General features: G+C 40.6%; 1 protein-coding gene and 2 long non-coding RNA genes across 5 annotated transcripts; all 3 read right to left on the bottom strand.

Annotated features, from left to right (window-relative positions):
* Positions 1–1,808: 1,808 nt before the first annotated feature.
* Positions 1,809–6,028, bottom strand: LOC131241254 (uncharacterized). Its single transcript, XR_009168989.1, has 5 exons — positions 5,720–6,028; positions 5,553–5,616; positions 4,808–5,358; positions 2,903–3,032; positions 1,809–2,078 (listed from the first exon to the last, which is right to left on the bottom strand). It is a non-coding gene; the product is annotated as an uncharacterized LOC131241254 (long non-coding RNA).
* A 292-nt stretch (positions 6,029–6,320) lies between these two features.
* Positions 6,321–17,355, bottom strand: LOC131241252 (uncharacterized). Of its 3 annotated transcripts, none has more exons than XM_058240004.1 (12): positions 17,015–17,355; positions 15,767–15,828; positions 14,663–14,798; positions 13,769–13,841; positions 12,899–12,964; positions 12,574–12,788; positions 8,248–8,318; positions 7,591–8,141; positions 7,376–7,480; positions 7,211–7,282; positions 6,876–7,130; positions 6,321–6,784 (listed from the first exon to the last, which is right to left on the bottom strand). In XM_058240004.1, exons 1-12 carry the CDS (start codon positions 17,260–17,262, stop codon positions 6,518–6,520), a joined length of 2,121 nt encoding a protein of 706 aa, XP_058095987.1. In that variant the 5' UTR covers positions 17,263–17,355; the 3' UTR covers positions 6,321–6,517. The 3 variants fall into 3 exon arrangements, with proteins under 3 accessions (XP_058095987.1, XP_058095989.1, XP_058095988.1); XM_058240006.1 differs by having other exon boundaries at positions 7,448–7,480; XM_058240005.1 differs by lacking the exon at positions 12,899–12,964.
* On the bottom strand, positions 15,977–16,973 carry LOC131241256 (uncharacterized). Its single transcript, XR_009168990.1, has 2 exons — positions 16,401–16,973; positions 15,977–16,363 (listed from the first exon to the last, which is right to left on the bottom strand). It is a non-coding gene; the product is annotated as an uncharacterized LOC131241256 (long non-coding RNA).
* Positions 17,356–17,582: the final 227 nt, after the last annotated feature.

Genomic DNA, 17,582 nt, shown 5'->3' with positions numbered 1-17,582 from the left:
ACGCCGACCAATTTCGTCCAACCATGAGAATCAACATGGTCACCACAAATATGAGAAACATGAATGCCAAAACCAAAAAAATAAATCTTGCATTGACAAATGAGTAACATGGTCATAAAACCAAACTATGTTGGTACGAGAGCTAAGCCCAAAACAAACACTAGAGGGCAGTGTTATTCTTATAATGAATCAGCAGTCAAGGAAAATAGGTAGTGCGAAAGATGCCACAGGGATATTCAACATCAACATTCGACAAAAGTATAATATGCGTCGAAGAAACAGGGTAACATATAAAGTAATAGCATTCTTTGAAAATAACAAACAATTTACCCAGAGAAAACTGTCCCATGTGTGAAACAGCGAGATATTTCCAAAAGTTATGATGGAAAACGACCAAGAATGGTCAATTTGATCGAGGATACAGTCAATTGATGGGTCAGAGCCACCCATCATAAATTTTCGCAATACCCTTTCGAAATGACAAGGACTCAAAAACGCCACTTGCAGCGACTAGGGGTGGCGAAAAGGATTATGGAAATGCAAAATCAGACCCTTAATAGATCAATGAGGCCAACTATGCATGGTCGACAGACCTCTAGTCGAAATTGGACCCGGACACATATTTAAACAAGAAACAGAAGGCCGAAGTGGTCACATTAGGTGCAAACATGCAAGCTGCCCAAGATGAGCAAAAACTTACTATCAAAACCAAGCAAAATAGCCCATTACAAGAGGATTTAAGTGATCTTGGCTCTCTAGAAGAAGATTTGTTAATTGAAAAAATATTGACAAACACGAAGATTTTAGAGGAAGATAATGATTTTCAACAAATGATAGACTCAACCAATAACAAAGAATCCAACATACAGGCGACAACAACCATCACATTTTGAACACTCCCGCCATTGATAGTAAATTGCAATATGCTGTTCACGCTACCTCTTAATTTCTTGGCTAAACTAGATAAGCCAATTAGCATCGAAGGCAATGTTGAAGAAACAAGGACAACGTTGGTCAAATACTAGACGACCAACCAATAACAAACGTATTACAAGGGTGCGTCCACCATCGCTATTGAACTAGGTGCACATGCAGAAAAGGTAGTATTCGACCAACCTTCAAATGCAATGTCGCTCCATCTTAATTCTCCGATTATATCAACACATGAATAAGTGTCCTGTCCCCTGTATCTGAATAGACAATGGGGGCGGGATGGTAGTGAATATTTTGTCAAAAAACATGTTGAAAAACTTGGGGAAGACTTATTCCAACCTGATTGCTAAAGAAGTAATTGCCACTGATTTTACTGGTGGTATAACAGATGCCGTAAGAATTCTACCGATCAAACTAACAGTCAGAAGTAAGAGAGCACTAACGGCCTTTTTTGTGGTGCCATCAACTTCAAATTATAACGCTCTCCTTGGACGAGATTGAATTCATGTGAATTTTTGCATCCCTTCGTACCTTCATCAGTTCCTTATATTTTGGAACAAGAGAATGTTGAAATAGTTGCAGTTGACAGTAAAGCCTTTCTATGCAGAATCCAATGCGGCAATGGCTTTTTTGACAAAGACAGTGTTGGGCCAGTGATTTCCACAGGTTGAGATCGCTTAGGCCAACCAACTGAACTTTCGGTATCGAAAAAATCGATGATTAAGATGAGGGAGATAAGTCTAGCTACCAATAACTAGCTGTGCCAAGAACATTAGTTATGTATCGACCAGGGTAGTCTTACATTGTCGAAGAGTCACCATGAATACGACCCTAAAGAAAAAGCGAGGGGCAGAAATCACAGCTTAGGAAAAACGTGAGTTATGAAACAATTGCTTTGTTAATATAGCCGAATGTTTGTTAGAACACGATGAAATTGCCAAAGACAGCTGTCAGTCCTGCCTTGAATTTCAAGAGTTGAGTACACACTCGATCTCTAATATTCTGGGTGTGAACATTTGCTTTAAGTGTGATTACTCTATAAAGTTATAATGGCATTCAAACAATCGTAGAAGCCAACCATCACCCCATAATGTCTACGCAGATATACCTGACCTACATAAAAGACTGACCAATGCATTGAGCACCTACAAAAAGAATGCACATTTCACTGTTTCAAGTCAAATGAACCATTTAAAGAAATTACAAGTTACTAAGGATATTCTTAAGATGTATGGGTCCATTTGAGATTTGATTCAATTCAAGCCATATTGTGATTTAATATCAGATTTCAAATTTGAGAACATTGTTCATGCTTTAAGTTCAAATCAGGTTCAGTACTACTGGATTCAAATTGGGTTGAGTACTATTGCTGCAAAGAGAAAACTTTGATACTCTGGATGAATGTGATGTTTCAAATACATGCATGCACAAATTGTAGTGTGGCATACAGGTAACCAGAATTAAATTGTGCAAATCATGGGCCTATTTTAGATGAGTCGAGAATAAAAATTTCATGGAACTGATGTCTTAACTGGCCAGTTGGAAACTTCTAAATAGATGGTTGAAATCAAAATAATAAATTTTCCAAATTCAGCAGACAAATGTGTATCAATCTGAGGATGTGGTGTGTCCTTTCTGAGTTTCTATTCAGCTTTGTCATGGCACTGTATTCTTATAGATTTTTCAGTTCCTTTATGCTGTATGGTGGTTCTATACAATAGGTGTGGCATTACCATCAGACCCTGTAGGAAAAGTATAAAGTCACGACCATGCTTCTTGTTGTGCAATTTTGAGAGAGACCCTACACGCTTGGTGAGGTCAAAATAAATGACACTAACTTACTCGCATGATGGATGACCATGAGTATGTAGATAACAAGCATTACAAGGAAAAAAAATCATTGTGCGTCACAAATCATCACTGCAGCATGTCTGACAAGGAGAGAGAAGACTGTATAGTATATACATACATCAATCAAGATCTTCAATATGGAAGTTCTGATATTCATATTGGGTAAGCTTCCATTGGTAAGTGGTTCAAGCCAATTCTTTAAAAGAGTCGGTACCCGATGATCTAAAAACTCTTGGTGAAGCTGCCTCCTGTAAAAAAAAAGGCAGTAGAAAGGAAGTAAATAAGCAGGTATGATGACAGATAGGTGACACAAGCTCCCAAAAGTGACTATGGAAGTACTCGCTAGGTGACATCTGTCTTAGCAAAAGCTCCCATGGTTGTCAAACGACAACCACAATTTCAGCTACTTGCATGTCCTGCATTCTTGAAAGCTGCTTCTATAGATACTGCAATCACCTTTTCTTCAACCTCCACAAATATATATATATATATATATATATATATATATATATATATAAATTAAATTTTTTAAAAATCCCTCCATTTAGCTCTCACTAGCAAACATCAAGAGAAGATGATACAATTCAACCTTCTCGTTTTAGTTAAGGTGGCTGATGGTAACATTAATAGATTTCTGATAATATAAAAATTTAATAATGAATGTGAACCCATTTCTACCTACTAGACTTTTCATGAACCATTTATACAGTAGAAATCCTTCAATCGGGTAGAACAGAACTTGTGCTCCTCATGAAACAATTTGAGATGCACTCAACCATGCTGATCATGCTCAACCGAAATTCAGGTTGATCCAATTCATCCAACCATCAGGTTGGCCATATCATAAAAACAATGCACATTGCCCAAAAACTTCCAAATTCACATGTTAACACCTGATAATCAAATCAATCTAATCATCCGGAGAAATGTGCCTGTTGGACGGGTTGGATGTCATAGACACCACATGGGCCCCACAACACAGCTGCCAGTTTTTTAGAAAAATAATAGATGAGGGCATTTTAATGATTTACCCAAAAGGGCATCTCTGTGCTATAGAAGAGTCAAGACTGTTTGAAAAACTCAAAATTCTTGAGGAATTTTGTGGGGGAAATGCCCATACATTTATGATCATTAAAATGCTAAAAGGTGAATACTAAGAAAATACTAAAAACGTGAATATATGTGATGCAGGACAATTAACTACTTGCTCTAAAAACTCGAATTGATAGAGCATGGCAAATCAATCCCTTTATCCTATAGCACAAGCCCCACATCCCATGGGCTAGGACCTTAGCCGAACCCCCTCGTGGGCCCCACTTTACATGGGTTCCACTTCACACAAGCCACACACTTCCCACGGGCAGGGCCTGCTTAACACGGGCCGCCCACCCCGAGTGTGCCCCTGCATCCCATAGGCAACTGCACTCGAACCCGGTGTGATTTAATCACCCCCGATGAGGAGTCTCGAACACAAGACCTCTCACTCTGATACCACTTTGATGTAGGACAATTAACCACTTCCTCTAAGCTCGAACTAATAGAGCAAGGCGAATCAATCCTTTTATCTCATAACCCATGCCCCGCATCCAATGAGTTAGGACCTCAGCCGAACCTCCCTCGTGGGTCCCACTTCACATGGGTTCCGGTTCACACGAGCCACCCACCTCACACGGGCTGCCCACCCTGAATATGCCTCTGCATTAATATGTCTAGTGGCACACTTAAGGGTAACCATGAGACAGGTTCAAGCCTGCAGCTCAATGGTAGACGGCAGGTTTCAACATTGATGTCTCGAGTTCAAGAACATGAGACACCATTGTGGACGAGGCCCATTAGACACAATGTGGAATGTGGACACGCCCCATGAATTTGTACCCATTAACATACTTTTCTTTAACATGATATTTCCATTAACATGCACAACATGCTAATGGCTGCAAACTTAAAAGTTCACCCCTAAGATCAACCGAAAGTTAATAAAAATATAATCATAATAGGACTGAAACTATATCATGATATTTACCAAAAAAAGAAAAGTCCCCGCACTGGCTGCTTCAAATTAGGTTGAAAGTGTCATTAGGAATCACTCCACGTATTCATGCCCATGTTCTTGTTAGAAAAGGTTGGCAGGCACAACACTAGAAAGGATTGGCATGTCAAGGTGGAGAGATTGTCTTTTCACCCTACATTTGTTTAAGTTGGAATACAATTTATAGGATTTGAAGCGGCACTAGTAAGAATCTTAGGTTTTTAAACTGATACAGAAATCCATGCATGAGCATCAAAATGTTTCTTAACATTATCAGTGATATAAAGTTCCTTAAGAGTGGTCTTACCAAGAGAGAGAAGGAAGATATGCATTACCATTCTAATACCTTATGCAATGTAGCTCTCTGCCATCCAAAACAGAAAAATCAGAAAGAGAGAGGTAAAGCAGAGAAACAGAATATCTTTTCCCATGGGTGTGGTCTGGTGTGGAACGAACCATTTAAGTCGGATGGTTTCATGTCTGATGCTTCAACAATTTCCACTTTGGCATAAGCAATGGGATGTTTCTCATCCAAGGAGAAACTTCTCATCCAAGGAGAAACAACTTCCTGAAAATTTCACCGTAAATTTCATAAATGATCAGAATTCAAAGCGCTTAGTGTTTCATTGGCGGAGCTGCAAGAAAGCAATATGATGTGATTCACAATACAAAACAAATACAATTCAGAATATGAAACAAAGAAAAAAACTAAATTAGAGAACTCTAGGAAAATAGGTACACACCAAATAGATGGGCTGACATTTGCAATAATTGTTGTTTTTTTAATTTCCACCAAGAGAGTCCTGTGATCAAAGATTTATGTTGAGGAACAACCAGTTATAAGCAAATTGTGTAGTAGGAGCATAAAATACTGATCTATATTGGTTTCATATTCAATGTTCAGACATGAAGGAGAAATGTGTGCCTTGAATCCCCGTAGGAAACATGCCATTGTTTTCCATGCGCTGCGTCCACCAGAGTCATGATCACGAGACTGCAAACACTAAATGTTAACAGCATTCCAAACGAATGATCCAAGTAAACAACTTATGCATGCAAAGATGTGGAAGCATTCGAGATATCCATTGCAAGGTTCAATATCCTTTAAGGTCAGCACTTTCATGGAAGCATTAGAGACATCCCGAAATTAACCAACTATAAACAGAAGAAAGAAAAAGCTACATGGAATCAATAGCAAAGCAACATAGGAAGGGAGAAAAGTACCCTTGTTTCAAGCATAAAACCTTTGTTCATGTCCAATTTTGGGCTTGAATATCATCTCCCAGACCCAAATAGAACAAATGAAAATAAGGCCAAGTAGCTGTTTACATAATCATTTCTTGGGAATGGGAGTGGTCGTGCTTGTGACAGCCCCGAATATGGGAGTGAGTGTTATAAAAACTACACCCATACATGGCACCCTTCTCCCTCCTCCTTTATCCGGGCTTGGGACCGGCAATGCAAGGAAATTTGCATTGGCGTAGTTAAAAAAGGAGCATAAGCTTCATTTAGTTTGAGGAAAATTTATATTCATAAAGGCTGATGTTCTAACCAAACGGAGCCTAAGACTATAAATACATTTAACAACTGAGTACCAAATTAGTTCAAAATTAGAAAAACAAACCAAACATCATATAAAGTAACTAGAAGAAAAATATGCAAACCATGAATATGTTCCATTACAAAGTACAAAATTAGTTCAAATTACTGAATTCTCAAAGAGTCCTTCCCCCATTGCACAAATGATCCCAGACCGGCCTCCCCAATTGTACATGCGAGCCCATCCTCATTCCACAAAGGAGCATCAGGTTGTATAATCTCAGTCAGGACAACACCAAAAGCTCCCTCATCCAACGGTTGGGTATGGACAATTGCATTTGAAGCAACTTCGTGTACTTTACCACGAGCAACTACACCACGTTTTCCCCAACCAAGCAAGTCGCATCTCTTACCGACATATATCATATCCGACTGCAAGTACACATATAAAATGAAATTGGTATTTTTGAGGTTGATAATATAATCGTAAGCTTAATACAATAACAAATTTACACTTGCATACCGACGACGCTTCACTAGATCGAGCGGTTGGAAATGTTGAGAGGTTTTGACCAAACCGTGCCTTTTGCTGCATACCAATCCAGGCCTTTATATCGTCTAATGATTTCTTTATCTCTAATATCTCATGCGCTAGGCTCTCTTTTTCTTTTGTCATCGTCTCTGCCTTTGAACGAGCAGGGGCTGACTTCTTCAACCCGGTCTTGCCTACGGAGCAACCTAGACCCCGCATTCGCCCTCTGCTATCAGGACCAAGCAACTGCAAAACATTGCAAATCAGGTTATCAGGAAATACATAATTACCATGAAACTCAAGTAATTTTTGAATTGTATTAGTACCTGTGTAAGGGCATCATCAACGTCGGTCATCCTAGAAGCAGGATTGCTACTATAAAGCTCGTTTAGTTTTTCCTGTGACAAAAAAACAAATGATGCTTGACAACTCAAAGTTATACACTGGCATTTCATAAGGGTAATGATAAGTGGTATGAGTGGTGCACATACAGCAAGGTCGGGAAACTGGACAACTTTGTCCTTGCTCGTATGGGCTCTTAAGTAGACATCACCTCTACCTACCTCAGCATCAGAGGTAAGATTCCTCTCCATCGCCTTTGTCACATTACATATCATTCAAATACACATCATTAATTGAGTTAGATAACTGGCAATTCAAAATTAAATTCAATTTTAAAATAGGATACCTATTTTTAGACACATACCATCTTATGGCGAGTAACAGCCATGCTGCGCCGCCCGAGACACGCAGGTCCTTTTAGCTTGGCCCGATTGCCTTTATTTCTTGCACTTGCACACTTGAATTGTTCGGTGCTGTGTTGATCCACGAAGACCCTCCAATCTTCCATAGAGATACCGGGGGGGACAGGACCGTCTCTCACAACAGCAGGATCATTGTCTTTAATATATTTTGCAGTCAATCTTTTCTTGTAGTTCCTCCATGTTTCATTGATGCGGTGTGTTATGTATATAAGACTTGCATCCCAACTTTGACTCTCAAACTCATAAAATTGTGACAATGTGTCTGTGACCGTCTGAATGTGTTCACGAGGCACCTGGCGAAAGTCCTGGTATATGATCGGGATATGAGTACGGGTGAGGACACCGATATGCGATGCAAAATGTCTGTGATTGGGACAATCCTCATTCGGTTGCCCGAATTCGTTCGTCTTTAAGACTTTTTTTCTATCTGGTTGCACATCTAAAGAAGCACCCTTCGCAGGGCCTCTCTTTTTGAACGAAGAAGCTGGCACAACTGCATAAAAAGAATAACTATATATATAAATATACATCTTGGATTGTCGCCAATATATAAGAAAGATGAAATTAACATAGCTAATTAAGGAGAACCATCTTAATACCTCTAGCATCAGTCGCATCTATATTCCCGAGCAAGCGCGTATCCAATGCCTCTAGTTGTGAATCCATGTGCCTATTTCATGGCCAATAGGGAAAAAAAAAACAAAAAAAAAAAACACTATGGGTTAAAAAACGATTTAGATAACAGGTAAAGTAAAAGCAATTCACTATATTCTTCATACCTTAATTGGATTTCCTTCAATAAATATCATTTTGTTAGATGCTTAGAAGTACAAACAATTCACTAGATTATCCCTGATCGCTTTGTTTTCTCAACAATTACACTGGCGTCTTCAGGTTCATTGAATATCAACTCATCAACAATTGCTAATGAGGTGAGATTGAGCCTTGCATTGACATCAGTTATAGCCTCGAATCGCTTTGATAGAAGGCACATCTCTTCTTCAACAAAATTATTTTTTGGAACCTCCAAGACCACGTGCTAGATTTTTTGGTTCTCTGGAGTAGAAAATCTGCACGGCATGCTCTGCAAGAATGAACAGTTCGTCGCCCACTTTGTTTGAACTATAAAGACTAGACAGATTTACTAATCTCATATTCGCTTCGACATTAAAAGAAATGATGTGATGCATCACCTTCACCCAATCATACTTAAATATGACGGGCTTGTATCCTGATCGGTACTCCAATTGGATGATTCTGCGACGACTCGGTAGTAAGGTTGATTTTCATCCATTGTATTATTGTCCTTAGCACTAGATCGGAAGGTGGTCATGCCCTCTGTCATATCCCCACTATTTTGGTTCATTTTATTCTCCTAATAGTCCTTAGTGATGAAGAGGAAACCGTTAACACAATACTTATTATATTGCATAGAAAATTCAGAGATCCTCTCACTATATCTTTAAAGTCTTTGTCAATTGATTCGTTGAACTCTGGCTACCTCTTCAACCAATGTATGAATTCATCCTCCCTAGGCACCATATTGGTCCTCCTGTAACGTTGTTGCAAGAAATATTTATGCTTCCTGCGTGTTATTCGATACCATTGTTAAATTGAAATTGCGTAAAGAAGATATATACATATGAGGTAACCGTACATACCCTTCCCACGCATCGTAGCTAGGATGACTCTTTAGTACCCATATGCGAGCCTGTTCGTATTTGATACCCACTAGGATGACACTTTGACCCAAACCTATTGGACCAACATTGTCACCATTCAACGATATCTTGCAACTTCTATAGTCCTAGAATGCCTTTGTTAAACGATTTTTCTAGTTTTTCCAAAAGGCTTGCTCTCTGTTTCCTATGTATTGGTTACAGTATATAAATGTCTCCTCCTAGAAGTGTTGTTCTGTCGGACGTTGACCAAATCTTCATCGGTCGTGTCAAAGTGTTTGTTGATAAACTAATTTGGGTAAAGTTCTCTGTTTGGATGTCGACAGAATAAGTAATTGGGCCAATCAAGTGGAAGAGAGGAGAAATAATTCAGACATTCACCAAAGGTAGTGGATTTTACAAAAGCCAGGATTCTGCAGTATTCGTAAGAAGATAATTGGCCAGTGGTCCCAAGAGATTTGCCACTAAATTCATGAAAATACTCGCAAAGCCACAAACGAAGTAACCAGAAAGAGCCTCCAATCATACAAGGATCCTTGGAAGAAAGGGTATATAGACTAGGATACAGATGAGAAAGATGGAAAGGAGCAAGTGCTAATTGTTCCCCGGACGCAAGAAGTTCGACCAGACCGACATAATCCTAAGTTATTTTTTCAGCTTTGATGCAAAGCAGATACCAACAAATCCACATAAGGAGGAAAGTATAATGCTCCTAATGGGTGACCTCCCCCTCGGTCTTGCATTTGTGCTGCATGAATGTGTTGTACGACATACGAACGCCAAAAGTATTGAACAGAGGTTCACCAAAAACACACTGCAGATAGAATTGGTATCCTGATGGGAGGAAGACGTCAGGGCATAGACATCCTTAATAGTCAGACTCATGGGGCTACATCGGAAGTGGAATGAATTGGTCAAACGACTCCGAAAACAGACCGTCGCGAGAATAAGAACTAGATTATGTTTAATCTCGCAGGCTGATAGATAGATACATTCAACAATTCCAATCTCAGTCTAGCAAATAGAGAATTGATTTTTGACATATTGATACCAGACTACCCATTCCTTTGGAGGTTTCGGCCACAATCGAGGGATCTTATCTGGCTCCCGATATGTCCAATTGAAAGATTCATGGCTTATCGGGATTTTTTTTTTTCTCTTATCAGTTGGAAAGAACGAGGTGATGCCGGAAAGATCGGGAGAAGAAATGGGATGAAAAGCAAGCCCAAGATACAAAGCAGAATTAGAATCTTCAGAGTTGGATGAGAAGATTACCTTTGTGGAAGCAAGAGAGAAAAGTGGCTTCAACAAAGTAGTAAAAGAAGAGGTCGGGGATGCTGGAATGTTGGAAAGTTTTGATTTCTTCGAAGCCATGGCAATAAGTAGCAGATGAGGAATGGGGTTTTGAAAGAAGAGACGAAGCAGAAAGAGGCAAAGGAGACGAGATAGCGTATATAAAGCCACCGCATGTGCAACATTAATTGCCGCGTGTTGATTCGAACGAATTCCAAGACAAGACTTGTGTCAAAGATACGGAAACATATTCTATACATGACACATAGCAATGTACAGCAGGAAGAATAAAAAGGCGGAGAGGTCGTTTGTTATCTAAGAAGCAAAGAGCGTGACATGTGGTCAACTCATTAATATATTACCACATTTCTAGCTATTCTTTGTCGAATAGCCAAAAATGTGAGGGGGCAGTGTTTGTACCGAAATCCGTTCGAACCAGATAAACAATGCAGATTGGGCCACTGGCATAGAAGATATTTGAGAAGCATGCGCCAGACATTGGAAGATCAGATAATCTTTTCAGGGGTGTTTTTGGTATTTAGGTTATCTCCGAATAAGGGCGAGCAACTATTTCCGCTAGGACAGCCCTGGAGCATGTTCTGGGTGTCCAACAAAGACAAGATCATGGTCAATAAAATATATTCGGTCTCTCTCAGCTAGTTACACATGAAAGCGCAACGTGGACAAGCGGTTGTTCTCTCAACTCTTGGAAAGCTATAAATAGCATAAACAGATACAAAGCGAGGAACCCTTGAATCCAAAATCAAACTATAGAACTTTTAATCTAGTGCAACACTGTGTATCTAGGTTTAGTTCTCCACTGCTCATCGACAGCAGACCCTTAGGGTAGATTTAGTTTCAATCCATCCCTGCGCATACAAAGGACCGACTCTTAGTCTTAGCTATAGCTAGTAGTTGTAATTCCTTTCCATCTACGCCTGCGTGCCGAATCTAAAAGAAGATATTAGTTTAGGAACTCGTCCGCCTACACTCATACGTTGCGCCAACCATAGTTGCAATCCCCAACATTGCCTTTGCCTCACTCATCAACACGCTACTCCCTAAAGCACCCTACTGCTCTCAGTCAGGTCAGTGATCCCGTTGTAGTGGTAAGTTATACATCTTTTCTGCATCCATCTCCAACCTTTTCCATTCAACCATACAATTGTTGCACCTTCGAAAGTCCTTGAATTTTCAAGGCAAAAAAAGAGCTCACTAGAGGAAGAGCCCCAACCTCCACTAGTCGCCTGAGTAATGAGTGCACGACAGTTGGTTGAATAGACGAATGGTTGAACCACGATCGAATACCACTCTATCTCGACGTCAGAGGTCGGTGGTCACTGTTTGAATTGGACCCAATCGGTTCTAACACACCTGCAAACCTCACACGTGTTCTGCGTGGCCGAATTCAAGACCAATAGATAATCAAATAAGTGTACTTTTTTCATTTATGAATCATGATACAACTAAATGAGGGGCCATAAGTTGAGCAGTTTAATTTGAATTACTTCTATTCCACGTATGCAATTAAGTGTACTTTTTTCATTTATGAATCATGATACAACTAAATGAGGGGCCATAAGTTGAGCAGTTTAATTTGAATTACTTCTATTCCACGTATGCAATTTCTAAGTAATTCCCAAATGCCCATGTAGCCTCCATCACATTGCCAGAGTGTCAAAAGTTTTTTTTTTCCCTGATTGATGTGGTGTTTGGAGCTGTGGGCCATTCACATTAAAGGACAGTAGAAGGCATATCAAGGTTCAGCATCCCCTGCCATGTGCACTCAGGGACATGGAAGCTCAGCATTCCACTGAATTATCTCCTTGTTTCAAAAACTTCCAAAGAAAACAAACTGTTGTAGAAGAAAGGCTCTTCTACAGAACAAGAAGACATCTTTTTCATAAACAGAAGACATCTTTCTTTCTTTTTTACATAAAGACGAGATGTCACCTTAGACTTTCAATTGATTTGGAGATGAACTCTGCAATTGCTTTAACAGCTTGTTCTTCAGCTTCGGCTTGGCTTGATCCGCTTGACTGCAGAAACTTTTTCCCAATCTTGAAAGAATGGTCTCCACCATCAATCACATGCAGCGCATTGTCGGATTTCATCTTCTTTTGGACAGTGGCCAGCCTATCCAATGGGCAGAGTCCATCTTTACCACCCTGCATTGATAACCAAAATGTTTTTTGAAGGAGAACAATTCCACCAGAAAATTCTCCATGACTTGGAAGGTATCTGAAATAACAGAACTCAAAAAAGATGTATCTTTTACCTGTACAAACATAACGGGAACTGAAAGTTGCAACAAAATCTCATCATGAACTGCTCTGTTTATGCCCTGGAGTGAAACATACAATAATGACATACCAGCTTTGTACCATACAACTGCAATTTTACACTTAAGTATAGCTACACTCCTTTCCTTTTAACAGGCAACGCACAACTTGAACACAGTAATGCTGAAGCAAAGACCACCTTCAATTATGGGTTCGAATCCAAAAAAATAGAATCTATATGAAATTTCAGGTATCTTTGGATGTACTGACAAAGTGTGATGTGTTTGATTTCAGCTTAAATTTCAAGTGTTAACTTCCATTTTGGGGAATAATCAAAGAGCACAAGCTCTTTCTGCCTGAGTTTTTATGTGGCAACCCCAAATGGACAGCTGAAAGATGAAAAACCATCCATTCCCAGGAATGAGCAGTGATCCCGTGAAAAAGGGAGAAAATAAAAGAACATACAAGCTACCAACAAAACAGTTTTTTTCTTCCTTTCTTGAGCTGGTTTTGTTGCGTTGGAACTTCTGTGTCAATCTTTATGTCAAAAGCTTTAACTAATATATGCGTGTACATCCCCTCTTTCTCATCATGATATACGAAATACAAATCAATGCTTTCACATCAACCATGCACCAATATGCATGTATAGACCATGATTATGCTAGTTAATAGGCGTGCCCACATGCGTGCCTGTGTGTATCAAAAGCCTCAGAGAAGAACGACCTGATTACAAAATGGAAAGCTAACATTGACTGCAAATTTCAAGGATTCCTAATATTACCAACATACATGAAAGCTTGGCATAGATTAATTGCAGTAGATGCCGATAATCAAATGGAAAGATAGGTGAAAAAAAAATAAACCTTCAGTGGGTAACCCAAACAAACTATTGCGGAAGTACGTATGTCTTCCTTGACTGCGACCATGCAACTGACTCTGTCAAAATAGAAACAAGAGTTATCATTCAGAACAGCATAGAGGGTTGTTGGTTCATGCTCAGCAGGCTCATCTGGCACTGCAGACTCTAGACATCAGCACATAAAGCCATTCGTGAAATCAACTTGGGTGGTGCACAATGGTTGTGATAAGATGCAATGTGGGGCACCTGGGACCTGGCAGTGTTGGCGTATGAGTCGTGCTGGTAATCATCAGCGTTTTGAATGGTGAATAGCACATAGTATAGCATTCGCCCCTTTGAAGTGTGAAGTACATAGCATGTAGCATAGCCTATGTAGTGTGTAGCATATGCAAATGAGTATGCCACATATGCTACATCCAACTTAAGCTACATAGTGTTAAAGCCAAGCTATGCTATGAAGGGTTAAGCTAGATGCTACATAGCGAAGCTATTTAAAATGATGGTAATCATGTAGCAGTGTGTTCCCCACTATTTTGGACAGCTGACTACCCAAGCATATGACCTTTCATGTGTTTTGTGCTCTGTGCTTTGCTGTTTGCACAGCAGCTACCCCTCCATGATCCCACAATGCTTGCCTGCCCTTAGGGGCAAGTGTGTAATAGTTGGTCAGGAGGTCAATACAAGGTGGGGTCATATTGGTATGTGAACGGTGACAATGCGAGCCTCTACCACGATTGTTTCCGAGAGCCCACGTAAAAGACGAAAGGTGATGTTTGGCGGGCACCCAATCATAGAACAACTGCCAGTCTACCATTTAAACGTCTAAAAGCCAATTAAATGAGAACTAAAAATTTATTCCATTCTTCCCGATTCCGCTCTCATCCCTTTTGAGCATTACCTTGAACCCATGGACTTCCCTACCAAAATCAGTGGATGCCCGGGATGTTTTGCAGCAGCCCTTCTGACGATATCTGAGTGGTACTCTACTAATTTTTCTGCCTCAGGTGGAGCTTTGCGTTTTCCTCCAGAGATGTCTGCCAATCATTTGCTCCAGTCAGTCTATGAAGGTCGTGTTTGAAGGAATTGACGCCTTCCCCATTGAATCAGAAAAATTACAGCTTCAACCATATATTGAAATTTCGAAGAGAGTCTGAAAGATTTTTCCATGAAAAAGGACCCCGGACATGGAACTAGTTTTACTAAAGATAGAGGTAAAAAAAAAAAAAGCCTTGACATTACAATGAAAAGGATTCTTAGATTCAAAGGCATTGCAAAAATTTTAAAGATAAAAGCTCATTTGGTCAAGCATTTTTTGTCCCGTCATCATTCTACGCAGGCAGGCCCATCTTCCAGTGATCATGGTCAGACCATTCAAGTGGTGGTCCCTACCACAAACAAGCACTCAGCAGTGCTGCAAAACCTCCCCACTGGGCAACACAGGCCGTGTGATTTTCAGCTTCAAAATGAATGGTCAAAAGTGTAACGGCCAACAGTCCATATACAATTAGAATATGTTCATTGACTGTATGGGACTAGATAGGGGAGATTTTTGATTAATCATCAATCTATGCCAGGTTTCACTGTTGGAGGACTGGATATCTACTTTAGTGGCATCATGGCATGAATGAAAAACTGTTCAATTCAAAATGAGCATTGTGTGAAATCTCCATGGTTAACTCTCTCATTTGAAACTTTTATAACACAATTTTAAAAAAATAAATAAATAAATAAAAATAAAAAATAAAACCCTGGTGAGCTGCAATCACTTCAGCCACATTGGCAACAATTATCTTTTAGTAGGATAAAATGTTTAGCTCCAAGCTAAATATTCTTCCACAAGACTTTATCATAAAAAGTCGGCTTCTTCTGCTGGCATGGTTGTAATGTTAGTAGCCTACCATAAGGTGATTTTCATCAAAAAACGAAAAGCTCATTATGTTAAAAGAACTTGCAATGATACAGAAGAAAGTCAAACAAACCGTTAGTATGAACATCAACTCACATGGGTAGTCGAAGGTAACTACTTCAACAGCGTTCAGTGCATTTCCTAGCATTTCCTTCCATCTGCAGAATCATCGAGCATAAACATATTACAGGGGAAAAGAACATAAGTGCAATGCCAGAATCGGCACATTCGTATAGCTTTGTAATTAGCCAGTGTTTGGATGCACAATCGAACTGAATTGCAATAATTAGTTCAATATAGTAGAAATTAACAAAATTTCAATTGTTTAAGATAGTCTTCGAATTGTGATTACAGCTTGTTATGGGTGAAAATGGACTGACCCAAGGCAGCCAGTGTAAGAGAATAGCATCCCCAGGGAGGTAACCTGGGTCGCATGACCAAGCATGACCTGAACAGGTCAACGACCTGCCCACAAGCGGAGAGTCCCGCCGCTGCCAAGCTCTCGTTGCTACAACCAACGAGCTACTGTAGGGGTCAGTTCGGCTGCACATTGAAAGTAAGCTCAATCCCAGCCGAATACCCAACTCTGGAAGACCAGCATTAGGACGGCATCAAACCGTAGACCCCGAGCTCGGCCTTAGCTGGTCAAGCTCGGCTACTTACCATGGCCCTTTCAAGGCCCGACCACTCGACCTTATCGCAGAGATCGTTCAAGGCCCGACCACTCGACCTTATCGCAGAGATCGTTCCGAGATCTCTGCCGAGGATCTCGGAAGATAACTGTGATATGCACCTGCCAAATAGGGGAATTTACCATCTACGGAACTCCCCCCAGGGCTATAAATAGAGTCCCAATCTACAGAGAAAGGTATGCACTAAAACCCTAACGCAAATAGACCCAGATTCCCTGTCTAACTTTGGCATCGGAGGGTCCCCTGTCTTAGCCAGGGTCTACATTGTCGTTTTACCTGTGCAGGGACTAGAAGGTCCGGTTAGGACGACCAGATTTCAGCATCAACACAACTATTTCCAGGTATGATGATTGGGAACAAAACTGATTGGAATTTGGTCATTTTGACATTGTATTCAATTTCAGCCATCCGATTACTGGGCTTCTTAAATCTGCACACCGTTGGCTGTGGGCTTTTCTGTGCTCTAGGGTTTGGCCGTCCACTTGCAGGCAAGAATGGAGATGGTTTTGGACTATTCAATGGGGGACTTTTTGCAGCATCACCCATCCAAGCTGGGGCAGACATGATGAACCGCCTGGAAAGGTGAAAGGTGGGCCCCACCACTACCGAGTGTAGAGAGAGAGAGAGAGAGAGAGAGAGAGAGAGAGAGGACCTGATCATCCAATCGGAAGAGGAAGAAGCTCCAGCGCCGTGGGCGAAAACCACAAGTGGTGACATATTCCTCAGAGAATCTCCTCCTCCTTTGCTTTCCTTCGTAAGTCGACGCTTCGATGGACGAGAAGCCAAATCTCCTCCTCCTTTGCTTTCCTTCTTACGTCGACGCTTCGATGGAGGAGAAGCCAATTCTCCTCCTCCTTTGCTTTCCTTCTCACGTCGACGCTTCGATGGAGGAGAAGCCATTTCAGACCCGAATCAACCCTAGCGAAATCCACAAACAGAGAGGGGGCTTTGGCGCGCTGTTTTTTGGGTTCGATTAGCGGAAGCGGATTGGCTGGTGTACCGCACACCAGCTATATAGCTGGCGTGGGTACGTGTCGTGCGAAGACGAGCGCTGACGATCCTCGAGCTCCGAGTTGTACGAACGGTTCAAAGGAGATCAAAGTTACATGGGCCCCACAAGGATGTATTTATTATATCCATGCCGTTCATACATTTTTCTAGATCATTCTAGACTATCAACCAAAAAATGAACCATATCGAAAGCTCAACTGAACCACACC

Source organism: Magnolia sinica, chromosome 3, assembly GCF_029962835.1.
Source record: "Magnolia sinica isolate HGM2019 chromosome 3, MsV1, whole genome shotgun sequence".
Classification (NCBI taxonomy): Eukaryota; Viridiplantae; Streptophyta; class Magnoliopsida; order Magnoliales; family Magnoliaceae; genus Magnolia; species Magnolia sinica.
This window is presented reverse-complemented; position numbering and strand designations above follow the sequence as displayed.